Here is a 17,869-nt window from a genome sequence, read left to right on the forward strand (position 1 = left end):
TGCGTCCCACTTAAATATCTCCATTCAGAAGACAGTCTCAATGTATGGTCATCCCTTCTGCGTCTCCGATTCCGACGGACTACAGTCTTACTAGTTACAGGATAATTTGGTTGATAAATTGTGGTGTACTGGTTGCTGCGTGAGTGAAGACTTGGCCTCCTGGACCATGTTCAAATGGCTGAAGTGGAACGTAGGCTCTGCAAGCTGGCACTGCAGTTTTTTCACATCCATGACTGATAGAAGATGTAGACAAGCATGGGCCTTTCCCAAGTGAATGAAGGACCGTACCAAGTGACCGCAAAGCGGTGCCTTCAACCTTTTGGGCAGAGTACCTGAATACTTGAGTATCGCCTCCATGGCTGTACGTGGTACTGTCTCACTAACTGAATGCTCTGTTTGCTGATGTGGGTTGTCAGCTTCCACCTTCACGACAAACTGTCCTTGATATGCTGTTGGCACTCGCTTAAGCACATGTCCATCTTCAAGATTTGTGTATGTGTGACTGACTTGATGAAGTTTGAGTAAAGTAATTATATTAAGTCCATGTCTTGTTTACTACAGGCTGATACTTCTAGATTAATATAGTTAAAATTCTTCATTTCGGTTGCCATGGTATCAGTAGCTGCTGATAAATAGTTTATTACGACTATGACTGTGTATGCAACTATCAAAATGTGGTTTCCATACAACACGTTTCGTTTTACTCAATTAAGACATCATCAGTGGTTGATTGCAATGACTCTTTCTTACTTACAATGTGGATGTCATGATGTCTGTATGTAAGTTTCTCAAGAAATTTCCTCCTTGACTGGTACGCTAAAAATATAATAAAAGCAATTTGGAGATGGTGCACTGTGAGTAATGAGACAACATAAAATGGCTGTCGATAAAATTAGGCAAACATTAGGCTGAAAAGTGTGAGGAACTTTATTGTTTCCCCACTCCCTGCCTCTCACCTTGCAGGCATTTTTCTGAGTTCTGTACTGTGTAGGCTTTGGTCACCTACTAGTGATGGAGTTGTAATGCACAGATATTCCTTGCAATTGTGCTTCTTGCACAAATCCCACTGGGAAACTATGCTGCTACTCCATTTAGCTTTTCATTTTGGTCAACCAGTTATTAGATCATAAGAAAGAGATTAAACTTTGGCCACTTCCACATAATCACTGCAACATCAGTATGTATACACCCCAGAAAATGTGGGAAAAACCCAGGAGTTTTTGCATGTGGGAGAAAACTGAGAAAAACTTGGTATTTTTTTTAGAATTCTGGGAACTTTTCATTGTGTTAGTTTCAGTTAACTTTATGTAATTTTGACTGGTAAGAACTGATATTGTAACAAAGAATTTTATTCTATCCCACTACTGCAGAATATTACTGCAGCAATAAAACATAAATGAGAGTGGAAAAAATAAATAAAGAAATAAAATAAAACGTAACAATATTATGAAAAGGATACTTGCTACTCACCATATAACAGAGATGCAGAGTCGCACTAGGCACAACAAAAAGACTGTCACAAAATAAACTTTCAGCCAACAAGGCCTTTGTCAAAAATAGAGGACACACACACACACACACACACACACACACACACACACACACACACAAATGCGCAAATGCAATTCACATGCAAATGACCACAGTCTCTATCAGCTGAGGCCAGACTATGAGCAGCAGCAGCAGTAGCAGCAGTGCCTGTTGGGAGAGGCAACTGGATGGGAGTGATGAGGAGGCTGGGGCTAGGAAGGGAAGGGATAGCATGGTTGGGGTGGGGTAGGTGATGTGTTGCTGAGGAGTCTGCAGGGATGAGGTGGAGAGGGGATAGGGCGGCTAGTTGCAGTCAGGAGGTTCGACGGTGGGTAGGGCGTGAGGTGGGGTGGGGGGGGGGGGGTAATGGAAAAGGAGAGAAGTAAAAAGACTGGCCGTGTTGGTGGAATAGAGGGCTTGTGTAGTGCTGGAATGGGAACAGGAAGGGGCTAGATGGGTGAGGAAAATGACTAATGAAGTTTGAGGGCAGGAGGGTTACAAGAACATAGGATATATTGCAGGGAAAGTTTCAATCTGCGCAATTCAGAAAAGCTGGTGGTGGTGGGAAGGATCCATACGGCATAGGCTGTGAAGCAGTCATTGAAATGAAGAATGCCGCGTAGTCGGTATGCTCACCAACAGAGAGGTCCTGTTCTTTCTTGGCCATAGTTCATCAGCGGCCATTCATACGGACAGACAGCTTGTTGGTTGTCATGCGTTCGTAGACTGCAGCACAGAGGTTGCAGCTTAGCTTGTAGATCACATGACTGGTTTCACAGGTAGTCCTGCCTTTGATGGGATAGGTGATGGGGACCAGACCGGTGTAGGTGGTGGTACGCGGCTGTATGGGACAGGTCTTGCATCTAGTTTTATTACAGGGATACGAGCGTTGAGGTAAGGGATTGGCAGCAGGGGTTGCGTACAGATGGACGAGTATATTGTGTACGTTTTTGTGCTGTCTCATTTCTCACAGTTCACCGTCTCCAAATTCCTTTTATTATATTTTTACAGTACCAGTGCCAAAGAGGACAAGGCAATGTGCAATTTACAACAACAAAACACAGTGCCCACGCAAGTGTCTGCCAACTGCAAAATGTCTCAAAGGCCTTAGGACAAAGACTATGCAATACTTCATAACTACAAACTGCTTCTGAAGAGCGTGATGCCACAACTACGTACATTAGGTTCGTTAAAGCAGTTGCCAGCCAGCTCAGGCATATGCAGAGTTGAGTCATGTATGAGCAGTATCTTCTTCCATTTCTGGCTGTTAGCTGTAGCAGTAGTAGCAACAAGCAGCCAGGTATTAACTGGAAAAATTTATCTGGCACACCCAAGCCTGCACATTCATGCATGTGCAGAGCAGTGCAGTCAGATTTGTAGTGGATAGGGGGTAGTCTCCGTGTGATCTGTGTTTACATTTGGTGATTTTGCTATTTCCTCTTCATTTACAGTCCCCAAATCAAATGAAAACAAAAGTGATGTCTGTCTCAAGGAGCTATCAAGTGAATTAAAATACATTCGTGTAGTTACAGAAGCTAAAATATGTTATTAGTTTCAGTTTTCTGATTTTATTTCGACATCTTTAGCGGTCAAGCATTGATTGGCTTATGGAGCAATTAAGTAATTTCTGTCAGTTTGCTAAAGAATTTTGGCTTTTATTTTAATCTTTTCCACAGAAGAAGTCAGTTTATTTGAAACAAAAGTTTCATTCCACACTATTGGCTTGTTTCAACTGTGTGCTAAATTTTAAGTGCACGGTTTCACCTTTCAGTACGTATGGCATTATGCCATAATAAAGAACTAAACTTGAGATAATACAGTACTGGTACTCAAAGAGAATTTGCACCCCAAAAACAACTCTGAAAAGCTTAATATCGAGTTGGGCACACCTCATTTTTAATATGAACATACAAATGTGTGCTTTAAGCCTTATTGTGCATTTTAGTATGGTTTGCAAAATTCTGATGCTCTCGGAGTATCCTCCGATGTCCTGTTTCTTTTATGATGTAATCTAACATCTCTTAATGTTGTATGTCATCGTGGCTGTGTATGCACAGTAACTCCTGTTTTCTGGTGTTCTCTAGCAAGTACTGAAAAGAATCTCTTTCTAACAGGTCACGGGAAAATATTGTGAATGGTGGTTTGAAAAGTGTTATGTTCAAAGTAAATTTCCTTCTAAACAAGATGAATTATGTTATGTGTGAAAATGTGTGATGAGTTTCTTAAATCACAAAGCATTTGACTCTCATTTAAAATTTAACATTTTGAGGACCAGCCCCTTAGAAGCATTTTAAGCCCAGAAGACCAGACATTTATGTCATTATTTAAAATTCTACTGGCACATTTGTATGATGTGTCACAAACTATAACACATGCAAAATAAAAAATAAAAAAAATAATAATAATAATAATACTATTATTTAAGTGAAAGCTTAGCTTTTCTTGTAGCTACATTATGTGTATCAATTTAAACCATTAACTTTCCCTATTTGTGGTTTCATGCTACTTAACAATGATATTGTTGACTACATCACGTGTCATATGCTCTGAATATCTGCTGCTATCGGTTGACGAGATCATGAGCTATGATTGGCTTACAAAAGCACATCACAACCTCAGTTTAAGTGCTTTGGAAACTAACATACTGTGTTTGTGGAGTTCAAATTCATACTTCTGTAATATGAAAATATGCAGCGTATCGTAATACAAGAATGTCCAGCAAAATCTTTCTGAAACGCATCCTTCTTGTTTTTAAGTGCTTAGAAGGTCTATGACACTCTACAAATTCTTAACCATTCAAAGGATTTTAGCATTCCGGGGGAAAGTATACTGTCACTCAATACGGAAAAAGTATATTTTCAACCGGGAAATCTGGGAAAAATCCACACATTTTTTTCCTTGTCCTCCTATACTCTTTGAACATACATCCATTTGAATTTTCCTGTACATTCAATTTTACCAGGTTATTACACTTTCCTTTGTAAATTCGGCATTAACTTTTTCAGTGACATCAACAGCTTTGACTGCAAACACTGGTCAAGCAAAAGTTCTTGTGGCTAAGATGCCAAGTATACCACCACAACTTCTGGGAGCACAGCCAACCTCTAGAAGTTCAGAATCACACAAAATTCCCCTGAAAAATAGTTCAGAAGGTTTGAATACTTCCTTTATTTTCTGAATTAATGTTATAATTGATAAACATAAATTAATTTTATTTCATTTTTCCTGTTTTAGATGATGATGAAGAGTTTGCTAATTTTCCACGTGATGATGAGACTGAAGAATCGGAGGATGACGACGATCCAGACACTGATGATGATTACAGAGCCCGCTTGACTATTCGACAACGTGGCTCCAGCAGAGGTGGGAGAGGAAATCGGGGAAGAGGCATACGATCCAGGGGCTCATTGGGTAGAGGGTGGGATCGGAGCCGTGGTGTGAGAGGAGGAGCAAGACGACGTGGAGGCAGTCGTGGTGGACGGGGAGCAGCAAAGTCAGAGGATGTGGAACAAGTGCATAAGTTAGATTCAGAAATGGCAGCTGCTTTAGCTGCAATGGACAAGGCTCAGGACAGTTCTGAAAGTGCGCCAGCGGCATCCCGAGGTGAACATATTTTTGGAAGTAATAGTGTTGTGAGAACCAATCTCAACAATTCGAGTGCTGATGCTGTGTTGGAGAGTTCCCTGAACAGGAAACCCATTAGGTCATATGGAAGAAGTCAGGGGAAAAGAAAATCCGATGTGGACAGTGATGCAGTTTCCTCAAAGTCTGTTGAACCACCTGCAGAGAAGCAGAAAGAAGAGGAGAGTAAGCCAGTGCTGGAACAGGTACTACCAGACACAAAGAGTGCCACAAAAAATGCTGTTATGAAACAGACTTCTGTGGCTGATTCACCTGTGTCTCCTGTCTCACCTGTTCCACCTGGCAAAATATCCGTTATAACTGACCATAAACAAGACATACGAAAAAATTATCCTAAACGAGAGAATAGGAAACCCCCAGCACATTTGGCCGAGGCGTTAGGTCCAGCACTTTTCTCTACGCCAGACATAATTAGGAGAGTAAATGCAGGAAGTGACCATAAGTCACTTCCTCCTACAGATTTAAAGAAAGAAGAAACAAGATCTGCTCCAAAAAAATCTGTGGACCATTCCATACAAGAAGTCGTGTCATCTCCACCAGAGGAGAAAGGTAATAGTTTTCAAGATATTTTGTTGTTTGTTATTTTGGCATCAGCTAATTTTTTTAATTTAAATTCTCTCTCTCTCTCTCTCCCTCTCTCTCTCTCTCTCTCTCTCTCTCTCTCTCTCTCTCTCCCCCCCCCCCTCTCTCCCCCTCTCCCCTCCCCCCCTCTCTCCCCCCTCTCCCCTCCCTCCCCCCCCTCCCTCCCTCCCTCCCCCCCCCCCCTCTCTCTCTCTCTCTCTCTCTCTCTCTCTCTCTCTCTCTCTCTCACTCACCTAGGAGTGTGTGTGTGTGAGAGAGAGAGAGAGAGAGAGAGAGAGAGAAGTAAACTGAAAGTGCAGCAGCTTATGGTTGAGATAGAGGAGAAAAAGCACAAACAAGGGAAGAAGAGATAGATGTGAGAGTGTAATTTGTCATGAAATTTGTAGCTCTACAATTTCATTTGGACATTGTCTTTTGCTAGAGTATTAGATAAAATTATATGTTGTTTAGCAGTTTATATTTGTAGGACATTCACTTACATATTCACATGTTATGAATACAAACGGGAGATAATTATCTATGTTTGGGCTAATGATTTATACCTTTTTGGCATTGCCTCAGTAATAATTATCGGTAGCATTACCCAAAAAATTATGTTATTAGTGTTGCTCTTTTTTCCGCATGGTATTAGTAATTCTTGTAATACCCTTGCTTCCCGCTCATAAATTTATTTCATTTGCTTTATTCTGTGATTCTCACAGTTAATCCTTTCCTGCATTTGGGTACATATAGATTGAGTATGAAAGTTGAAAAACGTACACTTGTTGCTCTGCTCTTCTTTAACTCCAACTCTTGCACTCCCCCCCTTCCCATCTCCTGCAATCGCCGCTCCTGTGCTCCCCCTTTCAAAGGAAGAAATTTTTGATACTTGGTTCTGTGTATTTGATATTTCTGGTTACACATTGGGTGTGGTGTCCATGCTATAGTACACTTACTTTTTTACTGTCATTATCTTAACAATATTAGTACCTTTCCTATATAGTTTTTCCTTTGCGCAGTGCATGTTGCTCAATGTGAAGATTTCATAATATTGTAGTATAGTTCTGATCATCGCCACAGTTATATTGCAGTTGTAACATGAGGATTGTAGGTTGTGTAAAAAATTCTGTAGCAATCATATTTACATGCAGCAGGAAATTCACCAACTTGTGTATTATATGCAGTGATGTCATAATGCACAAGATAATTGTTTGCCTAGGCTGTGACTACAGCAGTTACAGCAATGTCACCTATATTCTAACCCCTGTTCAGAGAGAGAACAACATTGCAATCGAGAGAGAGGTACTATATGTTGTCCTGATTCATTTGTTCATTTATGTGGGCACTTTATTAACCTAAATATTTTACTGATAAAGCCAATGAACTATGGTCTGTTAAAGAGTTTGGACAATTTCTTGTTCGCTCATGAATAGTAGCCACGACATTCATGATATTCATATTATCAGGTACCCACATTAGTTGATGTTGCGTCACTGATTGAATTACCACTGTTAGTACATAACAATTATAAGAGACCAATAACATATTTTTAAAAACAACTACTACTTATAAATGTTCAATATGTATAGCCATATTTACAAATTAATGAGCTAAGTTAAAGTCAAATGATTGTTCCACATCATTACGATTTATCACGCAAAATGATCCATGCAACATGAAACTAACTACAATGAAACCCTGCTTTTACTGTTTTCAGAGGACTTCCAAAAGATGGCGTAAAATGCAGGAAAATGTAAAATGTGGGAAATAACGTTTTAAGCTGTAAAAGCTACATACAGGATACCGCCTGGCACTTCATGTATGCTATAAATACATAATAGGCGTCAAAAGACTTGTGAGGGACTTGTATTTTGTCAAATAAAAACCGCTGATGTAACAGGAACTGATAACTGTCTGGGAAGCAGGAACGTTTGACTCAATTTCTTATGTCATAATCGGTGTTTTTGAAAGCCTGCAGCTATAATTCATTATTTAAATAATGAAATGCAGCACTAGTTACCTGTTTTTCATGCCTAGCACTATGTGTTTTGAGAATTTTTTTTCATTGCCAAGTGTAAATATGTGAGTAAGTATATTGTGTGGTCTTTGAATACGTGTGATTCTACGTCTCTTGCACTGTAGTTGTCTTTTTGAAGTTATCAGATACAGTGCTTTATCAGTTATGTAGAAAACCACACACACATGCAAACTATCACTCACATTGTTTGTTTGTGTAACATCACAAAAGATATGTACATAAATACTGCACTTGACAAGGAGAATAAATTCTCAAAACACATTTTGCTCAGCGTGAATAAAATACGTAACTGGTGCTGTGTTTACACTAAAAACATTTGAGCAACTCAAAGTGAATGATGGTGTCAACTAGCGCTCCAAGTGGCCATATGCCGAAACATGCTAAATATGGTTTGACAAAGGTGTCATGATGATCACAACAATCATGAACCTGCGTTTGCGCAGTAGAGACAGTTTGGAAATGGTTGTGATTGGTCATGATACCTTAATTCGAATGAACCTAGTTACTCCCATCAGCTGCCAAGCCAAGTAGAGCTTGGCAGCGGTGGGAGATATGGCACGAATTATTCCAACTTTTACATGTTTACCAAGTCAAATCTGCTGAGTGGAGTACCCTGGTGTCAAGAAACTTAACCGTGTAATATTTGTAAACACTACTGGACGGCCAACATCATTTTTTCTCCACAAACGTTTTTTCGTAATGCGTAAATTGCGGGAAAATTATAAATATGGTGACGCAAAATCGTGTACAAATTAACATTGTGGACTTTTGGAAATTGATAGGACCGATAAAAAATGTCGTAAACGGTGGGAAAATGTTAATTCCAGGAACGTAAAATTGGAGTTATACTGTAATTAACTAATTAATTAAGTAAACTGATGTTCTAGGAGCTGGACAACTGTGCAGTTGAAGTCCAGATGTACTATTTTGAATGCCTCTTTGTGGTGTACTTTACCTTTTTGTTTAACTTTTTAAGTTTCTTGGAATTTGTCATCAATATTCAGTGCCAGAAAAATTTGGCTGGCAGTACACGCGAAACTGTCAGATTGGGCTCTGTTTTAGAAGTAAAAACATCTTGTGTTGTATCTTATAGTGCATCCTTTCAAAGCCTTTATTTACATCTTCCCATTTGTAAAATCACTGCTGTAGTTTTATCATTGTCTAATCATTACTACGCTAGTGTATACAGAGACACGCAGAAATTAAAAACATCAAAAACTTTAACAGAAGTGGAGGTTGGCCGTAATTAGATAAATTGTGAGCCTTATTGTTAAATAAAGGAAACAGCACTGACTCTTTGCATCAAAAGCTCTGTACACAAATTGGAACGACTCTGCGGTTCTTTGTCAGAGGTTGGAGGGTGTCATGGCCAGACCATTGTATGTTCACATGTAAACTCATGTTACCAGTATCGGGAGGCAAAACACTTGGCATTGAAACATGCCGTATACAGTGGTCTAATGCCCATAAAATAGAAATCATGAAGGATGGGAAAACTTTGTTCAGTTATGTTACTTAGCTGCCAGTAGTTTACAGTGGAGCTGATGTAGAGACAAGGTAATTAATTTCGTTCTTCCTGCTCACTGCTCAGTACTAACGCCAGGGTGTAAATGCCACAGTAAATCTGGGAAAAACTCAGGTATTTTTCATTGTTTTAATTTTCAGATAAATTGTGGCGGTTTAGACTGGTAAGAATTGATAATCTAACAAAGAATTCTGTAAGAATTGATAATCTAACAAAGAATTCTACTGTAGCCAGCTACTGCAGTCTAATACTCCAGCAGTAAAGCATAAACAGAAAAGTAGTATAGAAGATTTTCCTATGGCAGTAACACCGAAACAATCTTTATGAATATGCACCATTTACAGCAACAAAACATAATTCACACACAATCATACGTCGACAGCTACATGTCTCAAAGGCTTTAGGATAAAGACTATATAATACTGTGTAACAATGAACTGCTTTCGATGAGCATGACATGTATCAAAGGCTTTAGGACAAAGACTATATAATACTCTGTAACAACAAACAGCTTTCAATGAGCATGACATCATAACTGTTTACATTTGTAACTAGTTGCTGTAAAATATTGTGAATAGTGGTTTGAGAAGAGTTACTTTCAAAGTAAATTTTCTTTTGCAGGGGATGAACTATGTTAAATGTGAAAATGTGTGATGAATTTTCTCAAATCGCAGAGCATTTGACCCTTACTTAAAACGTAACACTTTTAGGACCAGCCACTTAGAAAAATTTTGGGCCCAGAAGACCAGCCATTTATGCCATTATTTAAAACTGCATGGGTACATTTGTGTTTGATATATCTTTCAAAAGGGTAATGTACACTAAAAAATACCAAGCTTTAAGGTTAGTTTTTCGTATTTATTTTAGTTCTTTCACAGTATAAGTTACGCAGTAACTGTGGAAAAAAAGTATAGTTATCATTAAAACAAGTGTGAAGTGAGTACTTGAGCAATTTCACACATAACTGACTTTCCAATGGAAAAGTCGAATTCCTCAACGGAACACGCATTCAGCCAAGTAACCACAAAATGTTTGGTGTACAGCAGCGAAATTTATAATCACACTTATCAGTGCACTTATCAACTACTGCAATTTAAGCTGAGCCATTAGGACCCTCCCTAACCACACCCTTTGGGGGGGGGGGGGGGGGGGGGAATTACGACCAATATTATATGTGTAAGCTTAGCTTTTCTTGTAACTATGCTATACATATATTAACTTAAACCATTAACTTTTGCCATTTGTGTATTTGAGCTACTTAACAGTGATGTTGCTGTTAGCTAACTACATAATGTGTCCAGTGCTTTAAGTATCTGCTGTCATTCGCTGGTGAGATCACACGACATGAGCTATGATTGGCTGACAATAGCTCATCACACAGCACAATCTCAATTTCGGTGTTTTGGGAGCTACCGTGTTGTATTTGAGGTAATTTGTATTACGAAAGTTCGTAATATGAAAATATCAGTGTACCTGTCACCACACATCAAAGACATTGCCAAAACACATTGTTTTTTTGCTGCGTTTTGTTCCCTAAAGTATCAGGGAAGCTGTACTGTGGCGTATAAAACTTTACCTTCACAGGATTGATAAGATTTACAGCTCCAAAGGAAAGTGCATTATTACTTAACACACAAAAATTTACCTTTACATGGGACATAGTGTACTTTCACCCAGGAGAAAGTGTGTTTTTAACCAGGGAAAATGAGGGACTTTTTTGTCTGTGTATACGTTCTGAAAGATTCGTTGCCCCAAATTAAGAATGTGAAGCACTGAAAATCCCCATGAAATTGTGGCATGTGAATGAGATTTGCTGAAGGGTAATGTTTCCTCTGCAGTGTTGTATACGAAGCTGTATGGGCCATTATTCTTCTGTGAGAATACTGCACCTGTTACCTCGATATACTGCAGTTGTGGTTGTTTCCACAACTGTCAGCTGATTCCGAGAATTTCGTCTTCCGACAAGACGGGGCACTGCTCATTGGAGCGCTGGTGTTCGTTGCTACCTAAATGGTGAACTTCCGCATTGCTGGATTGGTTGCAATAGTGAAGATCATGTAGTTGTGTTCCCTGTTGTGCCCGGCCTTCCGACCCCTCTCTCCAGATTGCCAGACCTAACATCCTGTGACTGTTTCCTTTTAAGTACATTAAGGACTGTGTTGATATATTACTGCCAAGAACAGTGGAACAGCTCTGAGAATGCATCAGTGCTGCTATGATGACCATTGACACGATTTTGCTACACGAGATATGGAATAAACTTGACTTTGACTATGGAACAAACTTGACTTTGACGTGTATTGTGTGATCAGAGGGGCACTCATAGAACATTTGTAGGCTACAAAATGCGAACTTAGCGAGTTTCCAGTTCTATTCATGCATCAATAATATTTGTACTTAAAATACTTTGGAAAACCCAGAGCTTTGAAAATGAATTAAGTTATTTGTAGTAGTCTTGCGGTGTGAATTGTTTGGAAGGCAGTTCTGTAATGTTCAGGATATTACCAATGAATGTCAGTTATGAGTTAGGCAAGTCAGTGTTTTACATCATATACCAAAGATGGGAAACAAGATATATTAACCATTTGGTAGAAGCCTGAATGGAATGACTTGTAACAAATTGCTTCAAGTCGGGCACTAATCTATAAATGACATGCTTCATTATTACAAAATGAGGTCAGGTGGACACTTCCAAAGCATGGCAAGCAGCAAGAGAGAATCAGAATTATCTCAATGTTTAATTTTGCGCAGTTGTATGTGTGAATCTCTTGATCATGTGCTCACTTCGTGTTCTGAGTTGGACATGAAGATATTTGTTTCATCTTGGAGACAGTTAAGCAAATCTGAAGCCTTGATTACCACACAAATATCAGCTTAGAAAAATCATACTGCAGATTGCACTACTCCTGCTTTAATAATTTCAACATTCACAACAATTTAAAACTGCCAAGTCCAGATGGTGTTCTTTCCGCTGAGCCATCTGAACATGCTTTTCAAACTGAGACAAACCTGCAACTGTAGTGGCCACCACGAAAATAGGCACCTCAAGGTCATCCCACTGTCGTGTAGCATTGTCAGTTAGACATTTTCAGTTGTTAGTAAAAACTCTGAAAAATATGAGACATCTTTTTCTTTTTGTATTTAGCATATAATATGTTGAAGTACTTTCCAAAAGAAAATTTCGCCAGCTATTACAAACATAATAAAAACTAACATTACAAGAAATTGTGAAGAAAAATATTTTTGTACTTCAAGCTGTGGAACAACAGTACCACTGAAATATTTGGACTGAAAACAATGCAGGAAAATTCTGAAAGTTTATAGATGCATGTGATACACATTTTATCATGAAACATAAAAGTATTCTGAGATAAAAAGTAAAGTAGCATAAGAGATGTGAAACTGTTCCACCTCTGTAACTAAAACTGTTGTCTCTGTTGAATTTGCATTCTGTTGGATCTTGTAGAAACTTACAGCTAGAAAGTTGTCAAGAAAACTATGAAATTAATTTTGGTAACATCTGAGACATTATTGTATTGTCATATATGAACATATTTTGTTTATGAGACTCCATGCATTACAGCACGCAAGTACTTGTATGCTGCCACCAGGATTTTAGTTCTGATGGCCACCCTTGATACAACCTGGAATATTCCCTATCTCCCGGAAAAAAATTTTATTTGTAGCTCCTACTGGTGCTTCGTCCTGTATCCATCACCCAGATTAGCGATATGCTATGCAAAAGTAACTTATGGTACTTTCAGGGCGATATTTCTGTTTATATCGAGCAAAATTTGTCTTATGTGTACTCTGTATTTTTCTAGCCCTCAGATACTCTTCTCTGTTCTACGCACCAACTTTTTGTCAAAATTGTCGAATTCTGTAATTTACCTTTTCAGTTCGATCCCTTTCTTGAAGAATCAAAACATGTGCTCGCTTCTAGAGTGTCCACCAATGTCACTATACTGTCAATATGGAATATAATCGGTATGGAAATATCACAAGATTTCTTGTCATTTTATGAACTCGTGCAAAATTTATAATATTCCTGGCTTCGTCACTGCTATCGAGATCAGTAGAAAAATCTTTAGGACATTCTATATGACAACCTTAGTTGTTTTTTAATGTCTCGTTGCCCTTTACGCACACTGACTGGTGTAGGCCCTTGCTCCTGTGTTTCATTCACTACCAAACACACTTCAGTTCAGAGTTCCACAGAAGATTGAAACCACAGAAGAACAGAAGATATTGTACGGAAACACCGAGCATTCAGCAGGCACTGACCTAATGCACTGCTAGCGCATCTAGTCACTCTAGTAACTGTAGCTACTTCATATGAGTATACTTTTATATTGTATTATTGGGCAGGAGTACTTAGGGCCATTTCTTATCACAGATGTTCATTGCAGCAAATACTGTGACATTCCTTCTTCAATTATTTAAATAGTTTCCATGAAGCCATGTATGTATTTACTTTACGAGACCCAAGTGATGTGATTCACAGATTGAGAAACGTGGCTTGCTGTAGGCAATGGCTCCAGTAAGCTACATTTGCCATTTCTGTAAAAGTTCCTACATGAAGAGACAGTTATGAGCACAGTGTCCACTTTTTTTGCGTGTACGTGTGTACATTTGCACTTTTGTGTGTGTGTGGGGGGGGGGGGGGGGGGGGGGGCGCACATGCGCGTGTGCATGGGTGCACACATACATGAGAGAGAGAGAGAGAGAGAGAGAGAGAGAGAGAGAGAGAGAGAGAGAGCTTGCCCCCCTTCTTTCTAATTGAAAGTATATTTTGAATCATTCTTATTTTTGTAATAAGGTGAACCAGCAAGTATCAGCATCACTGAAGGAGAGGTAAAGAATGAAGCAAGTAGTCAGCCAACCACCACAGTGGAAGAGCAATTGCCTGACGATGTAGTTGCTGGTCAGAACAAAAAAACTGAGGTTGATTCACAGGTGAGGCATTTGATGATTACATTTACTGTACTTCTTCTTTGTTTTTAGTTGCTTTGAGTTGTTGCTGCTGCAGTATTAGATACAAGATGCAATGTACTTGCACACCCTTATTTATGTTGTCCAGTTCCCACAGATGTCACTATTGCATGCTGGAGATAACTATGTTGTTATATCCATGTCAGACAACTGAAGGGCGTCACCTGATGTTCCAGAGGCTTAGACTTTGATCCAGATTTTATGAGTGTGGCATAGGTGCCTATATCATGGAGCAGGCTCTGTTGGTAAAGCTTGTTACTAAAACAAATGATGTACAGATGTATTGCCCCTAAATATTGTGTGTCTGTAGAGTGATAGTGGTGCATTTTTCAATTAAATATTACCATTATCAATACAGTTAGCTGTTGTAAACTAGAGAGCTGGATACTGGCTTTTATGTGAAACTCCGTTACACAGGGCTACCGGCTGTCAACAGACCAGTCATTCTCACTAGCTTCAGTCTCTCAAGTCAATTTGCTTTCACGTGCAGACAGCTATATAGTTTCTATTGTAATAGCTATTTTTCTAGTGTGAAATTTCATTTCTTGAAAAAGTTACTGTTCAGCACATGTTGACTTACTGATGCAACTAAGAGGATAAAACTAATATTTGTAATGCAGAGATATGTTCAAAACGTTTCCTCTCTGAGAGTTACATATGGGGTTCAGAAAACAAGCTGTTATGTCTGCCTCTAAATAACACATAGGAATTGAAAGCTGATCATTCATAGAAAATATCTAATTTGAAGATAAAACTTATAATTATGTAACAGATTCTAGAAATGTAAGAGTTATAATTTAGGCAGCATTTAACACTACAACCACTGATATATGGCTATATCTAGAAATGCGGCTGAATCACTTACAACCCAGGTATCTTTCTGTTCTATTATCCGGCTGTCATTGGGTTTATGTGGCTGCTAATGGGTCTATTCTTTGAAGTGCTGGTTATTTTATTATAAAATCAATAAAAATAAAATAACTTTTTTTTCAAATTATAAACTATTATTAAGAAAACTTGCACACATTTGCTGGGTGCATTTATTTGCTAGCATAACATAATGAGCAGAAATAATAGTCTTTTGATGCGCATTTACTGCAGATCATTTCTTACACATATAACACCTTACAAATTATTTGTTTCCAGTGCAATCAGATTTTACAGGGCCACATATTCCGCATTTCATGTCTCTCAGGAATATCTTCGGGAGTGTCGTAGGTACTAATCTTGCTTGTTGCTGTGTACTTCCCAGCAAGCTCCTCCCTCAGCTGCAGCATGAAGCCTCTGCGTTTCATTTTTTTTCTCATTTAGAACATTGTACAGTACCTAGGCATTTATCCCAGGTAAATCCAGCAAGTTGGAAAATGTGTGAGCAGGCCAATGTCTGGATTGTACTTCGGCTGAGTATTTGCTAGCCATTTGTCCGTGCACATCAACCCCATGTTTAGTAACTTTATCTGGCCCTTTCTTTTTTTCCAGACTCGGTTTTCACATACAGGTGTGTAGTGCTGAGAATCAGGACATTCTTTTTGCTCTTCCTGTGATAAACAATCAGTGATGTATTCAGTATCATTCTTCTTCAACAACGCTATGCTATATAACTCCACTTTTGCTTTCATGGCAGAGACTGATATATATGTGCAAGATCGATTTGTGGTACCCACAGTACTTGTTTTCAAGGTTTGAGTGACAGCCAGTGAGGTGAAAAAATTGTCACATGTTACATTTCTTGCCTTAGACAAGTATGGCTGCAATTGAAAAGTAGGTGTGTGCAGCACATACAGGGTGTTTCAAAAATGACCGGTATATTTGAAACGGCAATAAAAACTAAACGAGCAGCGATAGAAATACACCGTTTGTTGCAATATGCTTGGGACAACAGTACATTTTCAGGCGGACAAACTTTCGAAATTACAGTAGTTACAATTTTCAACAACAGATGGCACTGCAAGTGATGTGAAAGATATAGAAGACAACGCAGTCTGTGGGTGCGCCATTCTGTACGTCGTCTTTCTGCTGTAAGCATGTGCTGTTCACAACGTGCAAGTGTGCTGTAGACAACATGGTTTATTCCTTAGAACAGAGGATTTTTCTGGTGTTGGAATTCCACCGCCTAGAACACAGTGTTGTTGCAACAAGACGAAGTTTTCAACGGAGGTTTAACGTAACCAAAGGACCAAAAAGCGATACAATAAAGGATCTGTTTGAAAAATTTCAACGGACTGGGAACGTGACGGATGAATGTGCTGGAAAGGTAGGGCGACCGCGTACGGCAACCACAGAGGGCAACGCGCAGCTAGTGCAGCAGGTGAGCCAACAGTGGCCTCGGGTTTCTGTTCGCCGTGTTGCAGCTGCGGTCCAAATGATGCCAACGTCCACGTATCGTCTCATGCGCCAGAGTTAACACCTCTATCCATACAAAATTCAAATGCGGCAACCCCTCAGCGCCGTTACCATTGCTGCACGAGAGACATTCGCTAACGATATAGTGCACAGGATTGATGACGGCGATATGCATGTGGGCAGCATTTGGTTTACTGACGAAGCTTATTTTTACCTGGACGGCTTCGTCAATAAACAGAACTGGCGCATATGGGGAACCGTAAAGCCCCATGTTGCAGTCCCATCATCCCTGCATCCTCAAAAAGTACTGGTCTGGGCCGCCATTTCTTCCAAAGGAATCATTGGCCCATTTTTCAGATCCGAAACGATTACTGCATCACGCTATCTGGACATTCTTCGTGAATTTGTGGCAGTACAAACTGCCTTAGACGACACTGCGAACACCTCGTGGTTTATGCAAGATGGTGCCCGGCCACATCGCACGGCCGACGTCTTTAATTTCCTGAATGAATATTTCGATGATCGTGTGATTGCTTTGGGCTATCCAAAACATACAGGAGGCGGTGTGGATTGGCCTACCTATTCGCCAGACATGAACCCCTGTGACTTCTTTCTGTGGGGACACTTGAAAGACCAGGTGTACCGCCAGAATCCAGAAACAATTGAACAGCTGAAGCAGTACATCTCATCTGCATGTGAAGCCATTCCGCCAGACACGTTGTCAAAGGTTTCGGGTAATTTCATTCAGAGACTACGCCATATTATTGCTACGCATGGTGGATACGTGGAAAATATCGTACTATAGAGTTTCCCAGACCGCAGCGCCATCTGTTGTTGAAAATTGTAACTACTGTAATTTCGAAAGTTTGTCTGCCTGAAAATGTACTGTTGTCCCAAGCATATTGCAACAAACGGTGTACTTCTATCGCTGCTCGTTTAGTTTTTATTGCCGTTTCAAATATACCGGTCGTTTTTGAAACACCCTGTAGATAAATAATTCCAAAATAAATATATAACCGCAAAACTTAATCAGTGTTAAGTAAATCATCATGTGGTGTAACATAATCATCTGAAGAAGTGTATGAAACTACAGGTTCCTAAGATGAAAACTCCTATGGCTCACCCTGAGATTCATGAACCGAAATCTCATTTATGACATTTGCAATGTCCTCTTTTGTTCTTAGACGTTGGGCTATAACAAATGTTATATGCAAGCACTGTTTATACATTACAGTCTC

At 39.4% G+C, this 17,869-nt stretch overlaps 1 protein-coding gene across 2 annotated transcripts in view; it reads left to right on the forward strand.

Annotated features, from left to right (window-relative positions):
• The window catches only part of LOC124595168, a 236,997-nt gene that overhangs the window by 150,552 nt on the left and 68,576 nt on the right, over window positions 1-17,869 (forward strand). For both annotated transcript variants that reach the window (XM_047133780.1, XM_047133781.1), the window contains exons 8-10: window positions 4,536-4,682; window positions 4,765-5,721; window positions 14,116-14,252. In XM_047133780.1, coding sequence (XP_046989736.1) covers window positions 4,536-4,682; window positions 4,765-5,721; window positions 14,116-14,252 — 1,241 coding nt within the window. The remainder of the gene's footprint in view (window positions 1-4,535; window positions 4,683-4,764; window positions 5,722-14,115; window positions 14,253-17,869) is intronic.

This window comes from Schistocerca americana, chromosome 2 (assembly GCF_021461395.2).
Source record: "Schistocerca americana isolate TAMUIC-IGC-003095 chromosome 2, iqSchAmer2.1, whole genome shotgun sequence".
In the NCBI taxonomy this organism is placed as follows: Eukaryota; Metazoa; Arthropoda; class Insecta; order Orthoptera; family Acrididae; genus Schistocerca; species Schistocerca americana.